We start from the raw sequence: 16,369 nt of genomic DNA, 5'->3' as shown, positions 1-16,369 counted from the left end.
AATTAACATTGGCATTTATATAGTGCTTTAAGAGCATTATCAATTGCTTGGCATATGTCAGCTCAGTCCTTCTTACCCTTTATTACCCTATATTGCAGAAGGGAAAACACCTTGGGCCAAGGCTACTTCCCCTCACCTCCCACCACTGTGCCATACAGCTCTCCCGCATGCTTGGCAGACAACCATCTAAAGCAGCAGTTGAAACAAGCCCCGTACGAAGATCTGATCTGCACAATTCCCCCTCAGAAAATCCCCATTGCCCACCCACTGCCTAGTTCAACAGGCCCCATTTTGGTTCAGTTCGGTACTTACACAATTGCATTTCATCTGTTCTATACAATTAGACTCTACAATGAGATATGTACTTGCATATATATCCATAATCTATTGTTTTTCAACTATGCAATGGCAGAAGGATTAAACAAACACAAAATGCAGTTCAAAAAGGAAAGAGGGCACAAATCAGTCTACAGCATACCTAGGCCCTCTTGCACATACAGCAACCATATTATGAGGACCAGGGAGAGAAATCTTCACCATACAAATTGGAATGGCAACCTGCTCAGTGCTGGGATCAGGTGTTTGAAGAATTTGGCAATAAATTTTCTTCTTCTTCAGCAATTGCAGAAAGGATTTTGCTTTTCTGCACTCCAGAGACCTGGGTAGGTTTCAAACTGACAGTGGCAGCCCTGCAACTAGTCAGCTGCATCTTGAGACTTTGAAACCAGAAGGAGAATCCCAATGAGGATGTGGAACATCTTGCAGAATTGCATATTATGAACCTCATTGCCTGGGAACCCAAGTTCACGCTGCTTTGTGTTCCTTGGCAGAAAGGCTGGGTAAATATGTGACGGGCCAAGGCTTTCTAAATTCCCTGCAAATGCCTCCCACACAAGTTCATGGGAATTAATGGGAATTGTGAAGGAACACAATGCATTCTGAGGAACGGATTCCCCATGGTCTTCATCCAATCCACTTTGCATAGCTCAGTAACAACATAAAAACATCCTACACATCTGCCTATAGTCCATGGGAGAATAAAGAGCACTGTCCAGTTAATTGTAAGATAATCAAAACAATAACGTGTCCTGAATACATTTGGTACTGCAGGATGCACAAGACTGATGGATGGGCCACTGAGATGTTCGCCACCCGCCTCTTGCATAGATGAGACCCTCTGGAAGGGCAGGACCAAGACAACGGAATCAGCAATGAGGCCCAGTGTGCTGAAAGGAGGATCCAGAAACCAAGAGAGACAAGAAGAGAAACGCCAGAAAGCTAAGAGATGGTTTAAAGGTCTGTCTAGAATTCTCACCCATTTCTGTGATTTCCAACTCAAATTTTTGTGATGGTTCCAGCACAGCATTCCTAGACAGCAGGTATGATTGATAAGAAAAAGTTATGGGACTCAGGCTGCAATCCTATACAGCAGCTTCCCCTAACATAGCACTCACCAGATCAGGCATGTCAAACCTGCGGCCCTCCAGATGTTATGGACTACAATTCCCATCTTCCCCAACCACTGGTCCTGCTAGCTAGGGATCATGGGAGTTGTAGGCCAAAACATCTGGAGGGCCGCAGGTTTGACATGCCTGCACCAGATGTTTTGGAGTACAGCTGCAACATACAGCTGTGTGGGATGGGAATGGTGGGAGTTGTAGCTCAAAACATCTGGAAGGCACTAGGTTGGAGAAAGCTGCTGCAGACACTTACAGTACTGGTGAGCAATCTGAGAATATGTCTGAGTCCGCCCTGTAATTCAGAGGCACAGAACCATTTTCAGCCCAAGGACCAAGTTGCCTTGTGGGCAGTTTTCTGGGGTGGGTGGGTGTGGAGATACATAAACAAGAAAGGGCAGGGAAACAGAAGTGGCTTTTGACTTTGTGCAACACATGCACAGAAGTTTCTGCACACTCACAACCCTCCATCCAGGCAAGCAAGAGGCATTACCCTAGCTCAAGGGTGTGTTTGAGCCAGGCAACAGCACAATGCATGGCTGAAGAAGAGGGGGGCCTGGTCTAGTCCCAAGGGCCAGGTAGAAGGGCTATGAGGGCCCCACCCCTGCTGCAATTACTAAATCCTATTATTAAAAGGTAAAGGGACCCCTGACCATTAGGTCCAGTCGTGACCGACTCTGGGGTCGCGCGCTCATCTCGCATTATTGGCTGAGGGAGCCGGCGTATAGCTTCCAGGTCATGTGACCAGCATGACAAAGCCGCTTCTGGCAAACCAGAGCAGAACACGGAAACGCCGTTTACCTTCCCACTTTTCAGTTCCTATTCATCTACTTGCACTTTGACGTGCTTTCGAACTGCTAGGTTGGCAGGAAGATCCTATTATTAGAGTATACTAAATTTAATATTAACAAAAAAACTGTGATTCCTTCCCATACAGGCATTAAATAACACAAAAAGGATAGTGGGTTTGCCTTCACTACAATAAAGGGGGACAGCAGTGTAGAGACCCTTACACTTGTTTTTAATTCCAAACACTCAATTACATAACCCAAATACATTGGTTAGGGAGGCTGGCCTAGCCATAACTATGACCTAGCAAATTATTGACAAATGACTCAGAATGGTCAGTGGATATTCGCTCACCAGTCAAGAAACAGCTGGATTTTCCTTGACTGTTCTGAACAGGAGAAACTAATCCGACTGTGGGTGAAGGTGGTTTGCTATAACAAGATATAAACAAGATCTGTGTGTGCTAATAGAATAAAAGCAGATTTGAGGACAGAGAGACAAAAAACCCTCCCATTTGAGAATGAGATGGGCTTTGGGCTCTGGAATGCTAAAAGTATCGGGGTATTTTTTGTACTCACTCTCTCGGGATGCCAGAGCTTAAGCTGGCGTTGCTTCCCCCTGCTCTGAGCCTGCATATTTTGTAACCTAGGGAACTGCCTTACACCAAATCAGACAATCAGTCCATCCACTCAGTATTTCCAAGCACTACATGCCGATGCCAGGGAGTGACTCTGGAACCCTCTGAAAGAAAAACAGATGATCTGCTGCTGAGCTACAGCCCTCCTTCCACCTACACTGTAGGACACAGGTGTCAAACCCAAGGCCCGCGGGCCAAATGCGGCCCGCCAGACCTCCTCATGTGGCCCGCCGAGCGCCCCAGCCAGCAGGACCCAGCAGCGGGACCTTGGCCGCACCGACAAACAGGCCGCTATCTGGAGGCACGCGGGGAGCGCTCCGCTTGGAGACTACAGCTCCCAGGGGCTCCTTTCGGGAAACCGTTCTCGCCTCTTACTCTCGCGAGATGGCCCGCCGCTGCTCCCTTCCCCAACCCCACCTCTCGCAACTTCGCGCTCGCTTTCGGCGCGGTGGTTGAATGTGGGGCGGGGCGGTGGCAGCGATGACAACGCGCTCCGCTGCCGCGTCGTCTCCTCCGACGAAGCTGCCGTTCGTCCGGAAGCTCCGCAAGTCCTCCAAAGTCCCTCTCCTTTTCTGGCTAGAGGAGACAAGCGCGCTGCAGCCGCAGCTGCGGCTTCCAGGGGCGCCGAAATGAGCGGCAGAGGCAGGGCTGGCTGCTGCTGCTGCTGCTTCTCCCTCTCGCTTGCTTGCTCGCTCTGAACTACCCAATGAAGGGTTGCTTCACTGGGAGGGATCAAAAGAGCAGCGAGGGGTGTGGGGAGAGGGGTGGGAGAAATGCAACAGTGGAGAAACTGAGGTCGGGCTGCCTTTAAATGGGAGTTTAAAAAAAAAGGTTTCAATCCCGAGGAAATCAGAAGCAGATTTCAAGACATTTAATCACACACAGGGTGTCACTCTTGTGTGTGTGTGTGTGTGTGTGTTATGCTTTTCAAAATCTGCTTCACCCAACAAGGACAGCGAATTTGGGTTTCCTGTAAATTTCCCAAATGGAGAAGGATTGATTGGCGAAAAAGGGGAGGGGGAAGGGGTGGGCGGCTAGCAAAGGAGCGGAGAAGAATGGCATATTATCTGGTAGGGGAGGGGTGGCAGGAGGGAGGCAGCCCTCCATTCCTCCCTGGATAGTTTATATAGATCAGGGGTGGCCGACTCCAGAGAGACTGCTTGAGTTGTTGAGCTTTTTTTAGGGAGATATATGGTCCGTTTCCTGAGGAACGAACAGAAGCAGCCACTAACGTTACGGAAAGGGTTAAACTCCGACTTCACTTCTGCACAGGGAGAGGGGGCGGGGCCAGAAGGGCAGAGCCTCGCAGGGATCGACCAATAGACTAACTTGCAGGCTGCAGCTAGCTGCAACAGAATATTCTAAAGTAGAGCGGTTTGAGAATTTGTTGAATATAAAACATTTTTACTTGTCCTAGATACCTGCGTGCTTTGCTGATTACTGGATCCATGGTCCCTTGTGTTCACATTAATGTTTGCATATCGTATGACTTATGAGGCTCAACCCAAGGCTGCACTTCCACACCCATTTATACAAACCTATGCTCCATTGGGTATTAAAGATACATAGGCTTGCAGTGCAGAGAATTCTTACATTTGCCCTCTGCTCCATGAAGCGCCAGAGCAGGAGCCCCACCCAGCCCCCTTCTGCCCCCCCCAACCAGCAGGAATGAGGAAGGGCTGAAGGCTTCCTCACTCAGCCCCACACCCAAGCCCCTCTCCCCAGAGAACCCTGTGAGGCGCAGGGGGATGATGGGGGACCCTTGTAAATCCATCTTCCTGAACAGCAGCTCCAAGCGTTTGGCAATATTTGTATGTTTTAAAAAAATACTGTCTGTTACCAAAAATCATTTTTCAATAAATTGTACAATAATTGTACATTTGAATATCTACTTGCCATTATTCTGACTATTTTTCTGCTTTCAGAGCTAGTTATTACTTACATTATTACAAAAAACAGTAATAATTGAATGCAGTGACAATAATTTATGATAATAAAGAGTGGACACATAGTCCTACAGATGCAACCGGCCCTTTGAGGGTGACCAAACTGCTGATGCGGCCCCCGATGAATTTGAGTTTGACACCCCTGCTGTAGGAGCTTGAGACTCCCAAGGGAAGCAGGCAGTGTCTGGCAAAGGCAAAACAGGCCAGGCAAGAACAGCACAATGGACAGCTCCACTGAAACATTCTCCTCCTAAGGCAGCTGCAGCAGGGCAATGTTGTCTCTGCAGGGTGCCTACAGCAAACTGAACCTTTTCGGAGGTCGACAAGACCTGGAGGGACACACAGGAGGGCTCTATTGCAGGGGACTAATCGGATGAGGATGGTGTGGGGGCTGTGTCGCGAAGACATCAAAGAAAGCACTTATGCGCTCTCATCTTGGACCAAGTGGTGTCCTCCTTTGTACTGACACCTTCTCTTTTCATAAACATGCTTCCCACCTCCTCTTTTTGAGACAACAAAGCAGTGAGAGTAGGGAAACTGTGGCACTCCACAATTACAGGAGCACAGACAGAATTAGGTCTTCACGTGATGGTGTGGCCACACCTACACTCTGGAACCCTCTGCCTCGATATCAGGCACCATCATTGCATTTTTTGGGCACCTTCAAAAAAGCATCCTTCCTTGTTTAGTGCAAGGCTACTCAGATGTTTAGAAAGCTGGTGTGAGTTTCAACCTGTTTTCAGTCTGTTGTTATTCAAACTTTTCAAAAGTTTAAATTATTGCCATTAGTTTTTATTATTGATAATTTCATTTCAATTTTGCAAACCACTTATTTAAATAAATGAAAATGGTAGATTCTGTAAGAGTTCAGGAACTGGGCCTGGGAGACCTGAAAAGGTCCAAGTGAATATCTTCTTGTTTGGATACATAAAGTCACCAACAAGCTTCACTGTTGGAAGGGCTCGGGGATGAATATAAAGCTGCCTTCTACTGGGTTAGATCATTGGCCTGTCCTTTCCCTGCACCATCTTCTTCAACCTGGTGCTCTCCAGATGTTTCTGACTACAAACCTCAGTATCCTCAAGAACTGCTTCTCACCACCAAGTAAGCTAACCCAGACACTACATTCTTCATCTGAGGTGCCCCCTTTGAAGGAGGTGTGAAGGGTGGCAACACAAGAAGGGGCCTTTTCAGTGGTGGCCCCGTTTAGGGAATGCTCTCCCCAGGGAGGCATGCTTGCTGCCATCACTAGCTCTCTTATAGGCAACAGGCAAAGACATCTTTATTCACCCAGGCCTTTGATTCTTTAATTTTAGCAGGGTGATGTGGAGCTGGATCTATATATATAATTTGTGTATTTTAAGCTGTTTTATTCTTGTACATTTTTGTAAGTTGCTTAGTGTTTCATTTTTTGGAAGCGCGATACCAATAAACAGCAGCAACAACTCACAGTCCCAGCCAGCATGGCTGTATGATCCTGGGGGTTATGGGAGCTGTAGTTCAAAACATCTGGAGGGGAATCAGGTTGGGGTGGTGGTTCTCATCTGGCTGTGTTTTGCACAGCTATCTGAAATCTTGTAAACTGGGTTTTGGTGCTTGGTATCAAATTTTTACCTTCTTTACGCATCAGGAAACCTGCCTTGAGGTCCCTTCCCTCAAAATTTTTCTTCCATAAACAAAGCTTTCCTGGATCATTGTACTCTCACTTCCACAGAACTGCCTGCCATTAAGATGGCAACTGTGATATCAGGATGAATCCCACCTTTCTGACTAATCCTGAATGCTCCTCTGAGCAGGGAATGCTTCCATTTGCTTTCCATACAGCACCAAATATGCTGGTGCATATTTGGAGCACAATTAAAAGCCAACAAGCCACCAAATTACTTTGGGCATCTTCCATACAAAGGTCTGCTTGAACCTCCGTCTCCATCACCAAGTTAATGGCTACTTGACACCAGTTTCCACTTGTGTTTTCAAAACCCCAGCCCTAAAGAGTGAGATTCTAATCTGGTTGCAGATGAAAGGATCATCAGCATCACTCCCAGAGTAAAGAGGAAGGCAGAGCCATAGGAAAGGGGTGCTGTATGGCTTGTGGGTTCTCCATCAGGATGAGTGCTTTTTCTTCAATGTCCTTACATGGCAGTTTGTTGCAGAGGTCAGGCAGCAGTTTCTGCTCGCTCAGCACAGCTCTCCACTCATGTCAGAAAAGCAACAGGCCACGGCAACCCTTTGACAAGATAAGAGCAGCTCCACATTCCATAAAAGCTTTGCAGCATCATACTAGCTCTGCTGGAGTGCATCAGCTTGATGAAGGCTGTCACAGGATATGGATCAGCATCACAGGGCTGTGTTACGATCAATGGGCTACAGAATTTACTGTGAACTTTTTAACTACATTGTCTACTGCCAATTATCATCTAAGAGAGCATGACAAACACTATCCGAGCACAGTGCGTGACAGGCTGAGCTTGGCACTACTTGCAGTGAAACATTTCTACAGGGGCAACCTGAAGGTAGACTGCGGTTCACTGGGCTACCTAGAACAGGTGTGGCTAACTAGATCTTGATGCACCACTATGCCTACCAACCCCAGGGAGCAAGGCCAAAGGTCAGGGGTGATCCAAGCAATATCAGGGAAGCTAACTACTTGCTGAGATTCTTTCTGAGAATGCTGGGTTGGCCTGATCCTGCTTGAAGTGGTTCCGAATAAGCAGTTCATTGGCACAGCTTCAAAATAATGCCTTAATTGTGAAGAGGTGCCGAGCATAGAATCATAGAATTGTAGAGTTGGAAGGGACCCAAAGGGTCATCGAGTCCACACCCCACAATACAGGAATTGTATGCACTCCTACTTTGCAAATTTAATATACACCCAGTGGGGTGTCTCCCATTTCGTTGTTGTTGTTGTTGTTAGTGTGCAAGACAGAAGTCAGCCCACACAATTTAAAAAACAAAAGCACACACACACACCAGAAATATTAAATAACTAGCTCAGACAGCAAGAAATTCAACAACAGAGGTGCCACTTCTGGTGCTGAATTTCTCCCCAGTGAATTTCCAGCAGACTGCTGGGAAAGTCTATGGGGTGCTCTACAGACGTTGTTGAACTACAGATTCCATCAACCCTGTTCATTCACCATGCCATCTGGGGCTGATGGGAGCTTGAGGCCAACAACATCTGGAGGGCACCGGGTGTTGGCCAGCCTAGGTCTATCACAACTAAGGTTGTCAACCTGGACCATTGCACTTCCCAGCTGCTGGTCTGCATCAATTGCAGCTGCTTAAGCAACTCATTGGGGAAAAAATAGTTCCCCCAGTGAAGACACAGGGACAGAGATTGGGGCTCATGGCATGAGCAGAAGACACACCTTCATCCCCGTCTTTAAGGATATGAGAAATCAAGTCATTCCCCCGGACATGAAATTTCAGCACCTCCACCCACTGCCTCAGGCAGTCAAAGACATTTTGGTCCTGGAGGCAGAAAATCCAGGTGATGCCTCCCATGATCATAATCAAAATATTTGCTCCCTGCCCTTTTTTACTGGTATTCCAAAATGGGCTGCAGACTGTCTGATTCTGCCTAACGGCAGCCTTGCAACACCCCCAAACGCACACCCCCTATACTTGATCACCCCTTTGAAAGAAGGAACTGCAACCTCCAGCAATATATTGCAACAGGCTAATAATCATTCCCAGAATTTCAGTCTTGCGCTGTTTATTAAAGAATCTGCTACACGTCATTTCCATGACTTTTGGTCAATTCATAAACCTTAGTACAGGATAAATTATTTCCACCATGTTAGATTTGCCAATCCAGATGCATGATTCAGTTTTGGAAAAACAAAGCAAAAATGTAAAAAGCCCCAACACTCACAGTTGTTTTGCTCACAGCACTGTCCTCAAGCAACCAGGTACTCCCATTATTCTGTGTCCAGAACTCTTCAACAAGTTCAAGTAGACTTAAAATGTTAAACATTCTTTTTTAAAAGTACTTTAATTCACAGAAATGTTCTTTATTTTTGGTTTCTTATACACAGCAGATGGTTACTTTGTTTTTAAAAAATCCATTCTTTTTCCCCCCATATATTTTTCAGTATCTGACTATACAATAACGTTCTATCTAAAGCTTTGTCCACATAATCCAGACCCGGTCGCCTGTGCTTCGGGATTCAGAAGTCAAAACAACCCCACCCCCTCCCAAAAAAATATAAAGATCTATCAACAATTTTACTAAGATAATTTCCATAGTTCTGTCATGTAAATCATCAGGAAAGTGCAGCAGAGACACGGAAATGGACACATCACACATAAGCAATACTTTTTATCATGAAGTGTGCATGTAGATCTTAGAAAGATTCAGAGAGAACGGACATGACGGTTAAATCCTATTTACAGAATTTGTTAAGCTAATTTCTGAGGGGGAGATTTAGATGGGGTGTGGGGGGCGAAGCTGGAAGGGGGGAATACTCAGGGACGTCATCAAGGTGTCTTTTCTTCATGTAGGAGAGGCTGATACATCTATAAATTTAGTCATTCATACTTTCACACATGGAAAAACTGCACTTTTTTACCAATACAGCTACATACACATACACAGAGTTAGCATTAAGCTAATAATTATTCCACTATGGAGTCAGGGTAGGTCCTTCCGTACAGAAGAACATCTTCAGAGTGGCAAGTTAACTTTGGACTTGAAGACCAGAAGCCGATGAAAACAAGTTTACTCTATCCAGTAGTTTGACGAAACTGAGCATATCAAGGTGGAAATAAAAGGTAAAACCCATTCAGGTACACCTAAGCTGGAAAGCACTTACTCTCAACTGGCTGACAAGGTGTGCATGCGAGCTCTACAAAGACCGAAGGATCTAAATAAAGATTACAGTCCTTTGGCTACTGGGAAAAGGGGGGGGTGGCTCCATAGTACTGTGTTAACACTATACCTAGTTGCAACATAGGGAGACAGCCAAAAGAAAAAACCCAAAAACAACCTCACCTGCAGGAATGTCTGACATGTTCATTAATTTTACAGAATTCCTCTACAGGCTAAGCCCTCCACCAGAGTACACATCTGTTGCTACAAATGCCCTCTTCAACTGAGGATTCATCCAACAGGAAAAAAAATCAGCCATGCTTTTTAGACATTATGATGTTTTACATTTAACTATTTTGCGATGGATAATTTCCATAGCTTGGGTGTTGTTGTTTTAAATCTTATCTTATTAAGCACAGCCAATTCCTAAGCACACTGCAGAATGCTGGTTAGGGAGCAAAATGTCCACTTTCCAAGCTGGAAATGTATCTACTCAGCAGATCTCAAGCACAGTTTTAGCTGTGGAGGAGGAGGCACTGCCCAGAGTCCGGCCCCAAAGCCTTCCTAAGAGAGCCCCTGGCCCCTTGCACATCAGAGAGGGGCAATGGCGACTTATTTTCATGGTCCTTCCCCTTCTGGCTTTTAGATTACGAAAAGAAGTTGACGTACCATTTGGTTAGCATTCTCTAGACTAAGGTGGGATGGGGGCCCAGACATATTAGTTGTATGCATTTCTAGTAAGGATCATACACAGGTTACACGTAATTTCATGTACAGTTATGGTTCCAGTGGAGCTGGCGGGGGGGGGGGGGAGAGGAGGTGAAATCATAGCAAAGAGGTTAATAAACAGCGTTGCTCCCATTAGAGATAGGCTAGTAGAAAGAAGTGCACAAGGCAGCAAGTTGCATCAAGGACGTGCTGAGACGGAGGGCAGGGGAGTCCCAAGAGAGGGGGCCATGATTTGGGGTTCAGGGTGTGGGCTCCTTCCATCTGCAGGGTTATTTTTTAAACAAAACAACAACAGGAACACAAAATCACCTGACAACTAAAGATTCAGCTCCGTTGGGAAAACAAAACAAAACAAAAACAAAAAAAACCACATTGGATTTAAGGTACGTTACAGAAACCGCCTTGGTTACTGAGTGGCTGCTACAGGTCTATGAGCTGATCCACTAGCAGAAGAGACCTGGCTAGGTTGGGAAGACTGGATTCAGAGCTTCCACTGCTGTTTCTAGAATGCCCACCTGAAAGTGTGAGAGATAGCAATTCAGTATCGAGCAAGAGAATTAAAGGGAATTAAAAGTTAGCTTTTTTTATTTCAATAAATAAAATGAAAAAGGCGTTCACAAGCAAACAAAAAGGAAGAGCAAGCTACAAGCTAGAGAAAGCAGCAGCAGTCTGGAATCTACACAAGCGTGGCTCTTGGAGTTACAGTAGATCAATGCAGAAAGTTTTGCAGACACAAGTCTTCAATGTGGTTTTTGAAGAGAGATTCTAACAACCAAAGGTCTCAGCTTCTGAAAAGTTAAGTCGGCCAACAGCGGCTCTGCCTGTGGCATTGCACTCCTGATACAGAGGTCAACAGGAGAACTAACTTTATCTTTAAGTGTGGCAGCACCTACACTTCAGAACTCTCTGCCTATGGAAGTCAGGCAAGTGTCTGCTAAAAACGTTTTTGTTTAGACACGCCTGTCCAGAAAGTCAATGCGAGTTTTAATCTGTATTTAGTCTACTTTTGTTTTAACTTTTTCAAAGTTTTAAATTATTGTTGGTTTTTCTTATTGATAATTTTATTGAGGTTTGTTTGCTTTTACAGTCAAGCAGTGTATAAAGGTAAAGGGTAAAAGGACCCCTGACCGTTAGGTCCAGTCGTGACCGACTCTGGGGTTGCGCGCTCATCTCGCATTATTGGCCGAGGGAGCCGGCGTACAGCTTCCAGGTCATGTGGCCAGCATGACAAAGCCGCTTCTGGCAAACCAGAGCAGCACATGGAAACGCCGTTTACCTTCCCGCTGTAGCGGTTCCTATTTATCTACTTGTATTTTGACGTGCTTTCGAACTGCTAGGTTGGCAGGAGCTGGGACCAAGCAACGGGAGCTCACCCCGTCACAGGGATTCGAACCGCCAACCTTCTGATCAGCAAGCCCTAGGCTCAGTGGTTTAACCACAGCGCCACCTGTGTATAGATTACATGAAATAAGTAAACAGAATAACTGGAGGGTCAGGGGCCTAGATCTAGAGCTCCTCCCTCTCTAAGCAACCTCATGCAGTCTCCTCTTCCCTAGGATGATTTTACAACAGTGTTAATGAAATATTAGAGCAGGAATCTGTTACCGGGCAGGGCTCCGTGACAAAAATAGAAAGGGGGAGTCCTGTGCGCATTGACCATGGGACAAAGGGGGAAAGGTAATTTCCAGAGTTGCAGAGCACCAAATTGTTATTCAACAGGGCGCTTCTATGTCTTCCAATAGAGGCCTCAATGTTACGCATGTCTTATCAAAAGATGCCCTTGCCCCTTTTCAGCTGCTCATGGTCTACATCCTGCGTTTTCTCTGCACAGCCGCTTTGGTACTTTATGACAGAATGTTCAACTGCAGCCCAGCACCCCGATACAATCTCTAGCTTTAAGGTGTGTTGTGTTTTAGAACATAACTCTGCGCTGTTGGGTCTATATGAAATGCCCAGTCAAAAATCAGGGTGACAGTGCATGGGAGAGAGGGGCTGTGAATCCAATGGGTCACCTGGCCAAGAGGCCCTACTCTTGATTCCTTCCACCACAAACCACCAAGCTTGTACTATAGCTATTCCCAGCGGTGAACTCTGGGTCAGGATTCAAAGACCCTCAGGATTAGTTCCATGGGCACAAGGTGGGTGGTTGTCTCCCAATCATGCTACATTGCAAGCTGCTTTTTAAACCAAGAGGGCATGGCATTGGAAGGAGCCGTGGAGTAGTGATGGAAATCAACTGTTAATCTCACTGGGTTAGTATAGGCCCCTGGTGGGAGCCTAACCAAATCGTGAATACTGGAATTTGGTTCTAAATCACAAGGGTCCTTTGGAGATGATTAGAGTTAGTTCCGCCCACCCGCTTACGATCAGGAGATTTGAGGCAGTAACACTATTAAGAATTTCCTTATTGCTAAAGATGTTGGGATGCTCACCTCTCCTCAATGTGTCCTTGTCACAACAAGTGGGAACTGAAAGGAGCTCAGCGCTGCCAAGACTATGGAAGCTGAAGAAGACTGGGCTCAGGCATGGCGACCCTGCAACCCTTCAGCCTCAGATTTAGTTTCAGGCCATACATGCTACCACAAAGAAAGACACTGCCTTAAAATCTCAAGTCACCCCCAGCCTGCCTGCTTACCTTGTGAATTTTTGGATATCAACACAGGGATGGGGTCAAACTCGTCTCCTGCCACCTTTTCAGAGCCCTCAGGGACACCGAAGCCCGAGATCAGGTTAGTATCTTCTGCAGCACGAGGGGGAGAGGGGTGGAAGTTTTAAAAAGGAGCAAAAAGATAGAGCAGAGAAAGCTGGTTAGAAACCACCAAAACAACATTAGCTGCATGTGTTTTGTTGCAAAGAAGGATTAGCGGGCGGAGAGTCTTCCCCAACCTGCCATGTCTTCCAGTTGTGTGGGTCACAGTCCCAAACAGCTGGAGGACACACCAGGCGAGCAAAGGCAAGGTTAGAAGCTGGAGCTTTAAATTGTTACAAGTTATAAGGGAGAGCAAGGTATAAATGTGAAAAATAAACAGAAGCAGCAGCAGCACCAGAGGCTGTATTGTGAGAAAGAAAGTAGCCAGGCTGCGTTAGAGAGTTAGTAACGTTCCCAGGGACCTGATCTCAAAAGGGGCGAGAAAAGGCAGTGAAGAGAGAGACAAGCCCGAGCCCTGATTCAGATGAGGCGATGCTCTGCTCCACCAGGAGGATGTGGGCCTCTGGCAAACTTAATAATAATAATAATAATAATAATAATAATAATAATAATAATAGAATTTATATACCGCCCTATACCCAGAGGTCTCAGGGCGGTTCACAGAACGCAGACTCATGGTGGGAACACCGTTTGTGAAGGCAGACATCGTCTACCACCCCCTTTGAGATGCCACAGTTGTGGAAAACAGGGCTCCTCCTCCAAGCCACGAGCTCAGTGACATTCCCACATGCTCCCAAGACACTCACAGTGGAGGGCAAGGTTTTGGTTTTTTTCAGGCTGGCCCAGAGCTGTCAGGTGTGGTTTCAGTTCTGGCACAGATTTTGACAAGAGATCCCTTCGAGTCACTTTTGAAAAGTGGCAAACCCCCAGCAAAAGCAGCTGCCACTTAGTGGTCCTGCAATGGGAGCTCTTCCTAGTGGCATAAGGTGCCTTAATGATGATAGAAGAAACTCAGCATACCGGCTTCAGACAGTTTGCACACACCCCAAGAGAAAGGCAGCTTCTCTAAGGAATCAAAGTGCTACTGACTGGAAGAAATGCAATGTCTGTAACATCCCCCCTCCAAAAGAAAAACTTTTTAAACAAAGATTGTTAATTTCTACTTCCACCAAGATGATGCCAAGAATTTCTTTTAGAGATAGGGAAGCTCCAGATATTCTACAGCTCTCAGCACCCCCATCTATGGACCATGCTAGCTGGGGTGAGTGAGTTGGAATCCAACAACATCTGGAGGACCACAGATAGACCCCTTCCCTGCCTTATTTTGCTTTTTAGGTAATGAAATTAAGCAGATCACCTTTCCCACTCATGTCTTACACTTTCGGTTCTTCCCACACCCAGATTCCAACAACAGAATCCTAACTGACCCTAACTAAGCTCATCTGCTGCCAATCTAGGTCTGAGGTCCCTGTATTAGTTTACAAAGCCCTGAACAACTTAGGTCCAGGGTGCCCTGAGGGGCACTTAAACCCTTATATCCCATCTTGATCATCGAGATCATCTGCAGTAGCACTGTTGGTCACCCTGCAAGTTGACAAGGCTCATCTGACAGCAATTTAAAGCAGAACCTTGTCCCATAGCTGCCAAGTTTTCCCTTTTCTCGTGAGGAAGCCTATTCAGCATAAGGGAATTTCCCTTAAAAAAGGGATAACTTGGCAGCTATGCCTTGTCCTGTGAGACACCCTGCCACTAGAGATTGAGCAGGTGCCTTCTGATTCAGTCTTTAAACACATGCTAAAAACTCTTCTATTCTGCCAGGATAATGCTGGGAATGAACAACACGTCTTTCCATAATGGCTAGTTGATGGTCTCCAATTTTTGTTATATACCATATATAGACCATTGTCCAACCCCCTGCAATGCAAGAATCCCTGACAGATGGCCATCTAACCCTTGTTTAAAAACCTCCAATGAAAGAGAGCCCACCACCTTCTGAGGTTAGCTGTTATACTAGCAAACAGCTCCTATCCTCAGAAACCTCATCCTAATGTTTAGAACAAGCTAGAACTGGAAATCCCTCTTCGTTTCTTACTCCAGTGGAAGCAAAATGGATCCGTTCCCATTGCACTTGCTCACTGCAAATCCAGCTAACTGATAAAACATAAAATGGGTGCTCTTGCTCGTTAACAATTTTCTTTGTCGCTCATGCTTTATTATGCCCAGGAAAAGATGCTGATATAACCGAACTCCAGGCAGATGTAGCCCATACCAAGAGGAGTATTTTATTGCCGCTTGGTGGGTAAAGCTCACCTGGGCCACATGCGGGCAGTGTGGAGTGAGCCAGGAACTGAGAGCTGCGAGGGCAAAGAGCCCCACCAGGAGGCAAGAGCAGAGAACAAGCCAGGAGTAAAAAAAAGCCAAGCCAGAAACACAAGCTGGAGCTCCAGTAGATCTGATTGCTCAAGAGGAGGGGCGTAGCTCAGCCGCAGGGCATCCCCCCCTCCCCAAAGTATGCAGCAATGGAACTGGACCCTCCCAAAAAATATTAAGTGGCCTCCTCCCAACACTTGTGACATCACATGGGGGGGTTGCACGTGTGATGTCACGTGCACGCGATAAGCGCCCCCCCCCCATTGTTGCGCAGAACTTGGTGCCTCTGAGCCTCCATCGCCATATAGGGCTGGGAGGTGCTGCAAGTCAGCATAGGCAATTCTGGACAGGCTAATGCTCTGACTCTGTATAAGGCAGCTTACTATGTTCACTTCCTCTTATGTTCAAGCAAGGCTCAGCCTGGAAAGAAGTCCTTATATCCCTTCCTGCCCAACACAGAGCCAATGGTCAGCCTGGGATGGGGAGGTGGGGACAGGCCAGATTGGGAAAGCTCTTCCCCAAAGGCCTGAAGCTACACTGAGAAACACAAAAGGCAGCGGTCAGCCGTTCCTAAAGCACTGCATGTGTGCCAAGAGGACAATTACCGTAAGTTATCCAGTGCTAGCCATGTGCATCCACATCCATCATTATTATTTATTAAATGTATTAGTCGCTTTTATGTCATGGCAACCCAGAGTAAACCCACACACATTAAGACTAGGGAGGGAGGAGATACAGTGGTACCTCTACTTACGAATTTAATGCATTCCGAACGCACATTCGTAAGTTGAAAAAATTCGTAAGTTGAATCCCATAGGAATGCATTGGGAGAAAAAATTCGTAAGTCGAAGCAACCTACCGTATCTAAAAATTCGTAAGTAGAAAAAATCCTATCTAAACCGCATCCAAGATGGCGGACGGAGCTCCATTCGTAAGTAGAAACATTCGTAAGTAGAGTTATTCGTAAGTAGAGGTACCACT

The 16,369-nt window shown here is 46.2% G+C and overlaps 1 protein-coding gene across 18 annotated transcripts in view; it reads right to left on the bottom strand.

The window, feature by feature from the left end:
- Positions 1–16,369, bottom strand: part of AAK1 (AP2 associated kinase 1) — a 117,362-nt gene that overhangs the window by 6,927 nt on the left and 94,066 nt on the right. For 12 of the 18 annotated variants that reach the window (XM_035118199.3, XM_035118203.3, XM_088670871.1 and 9 more), the window contains one exon: positions 13,004–13,108. The exons of 3 other annotated variants lie outside the window; for them this stretch is intronic. In XM_035118199.3, coding sequence (XP_034974090.2) covers positions 13,004–13,108 — 105 coding nt within the window. Of the gene's footprint in view, positions 1–8,527; positions 10,884–13,003; positions 13,109–16,369 lie in introns of those variants that run through there. 3 more of the 18 variants (XM_035118211.3, XM_035118213.3, XM_088670876.1) reach the window with 1 other exon arrangement.

The sequence above is a fragment of the Zootoca vivipara genome, chromosome 6 (genome assembly GCF_965207765.1).
Source record: "Zootoca vivipara chromosome 6, rZooViv2.hap1.1, whole genome shotgun sequence".
NCBI classification, from domain to species: Eukaryota; Metazoa; Chordata; class Lepidosauria; order Squamata; family Lacertidae; genus Zootoca; species Zootoca vivipara.
Note: the sequence above shows the minus strand (reverse complement) of the source record. Positions and strands in the feature narration are given on the sequence as shown.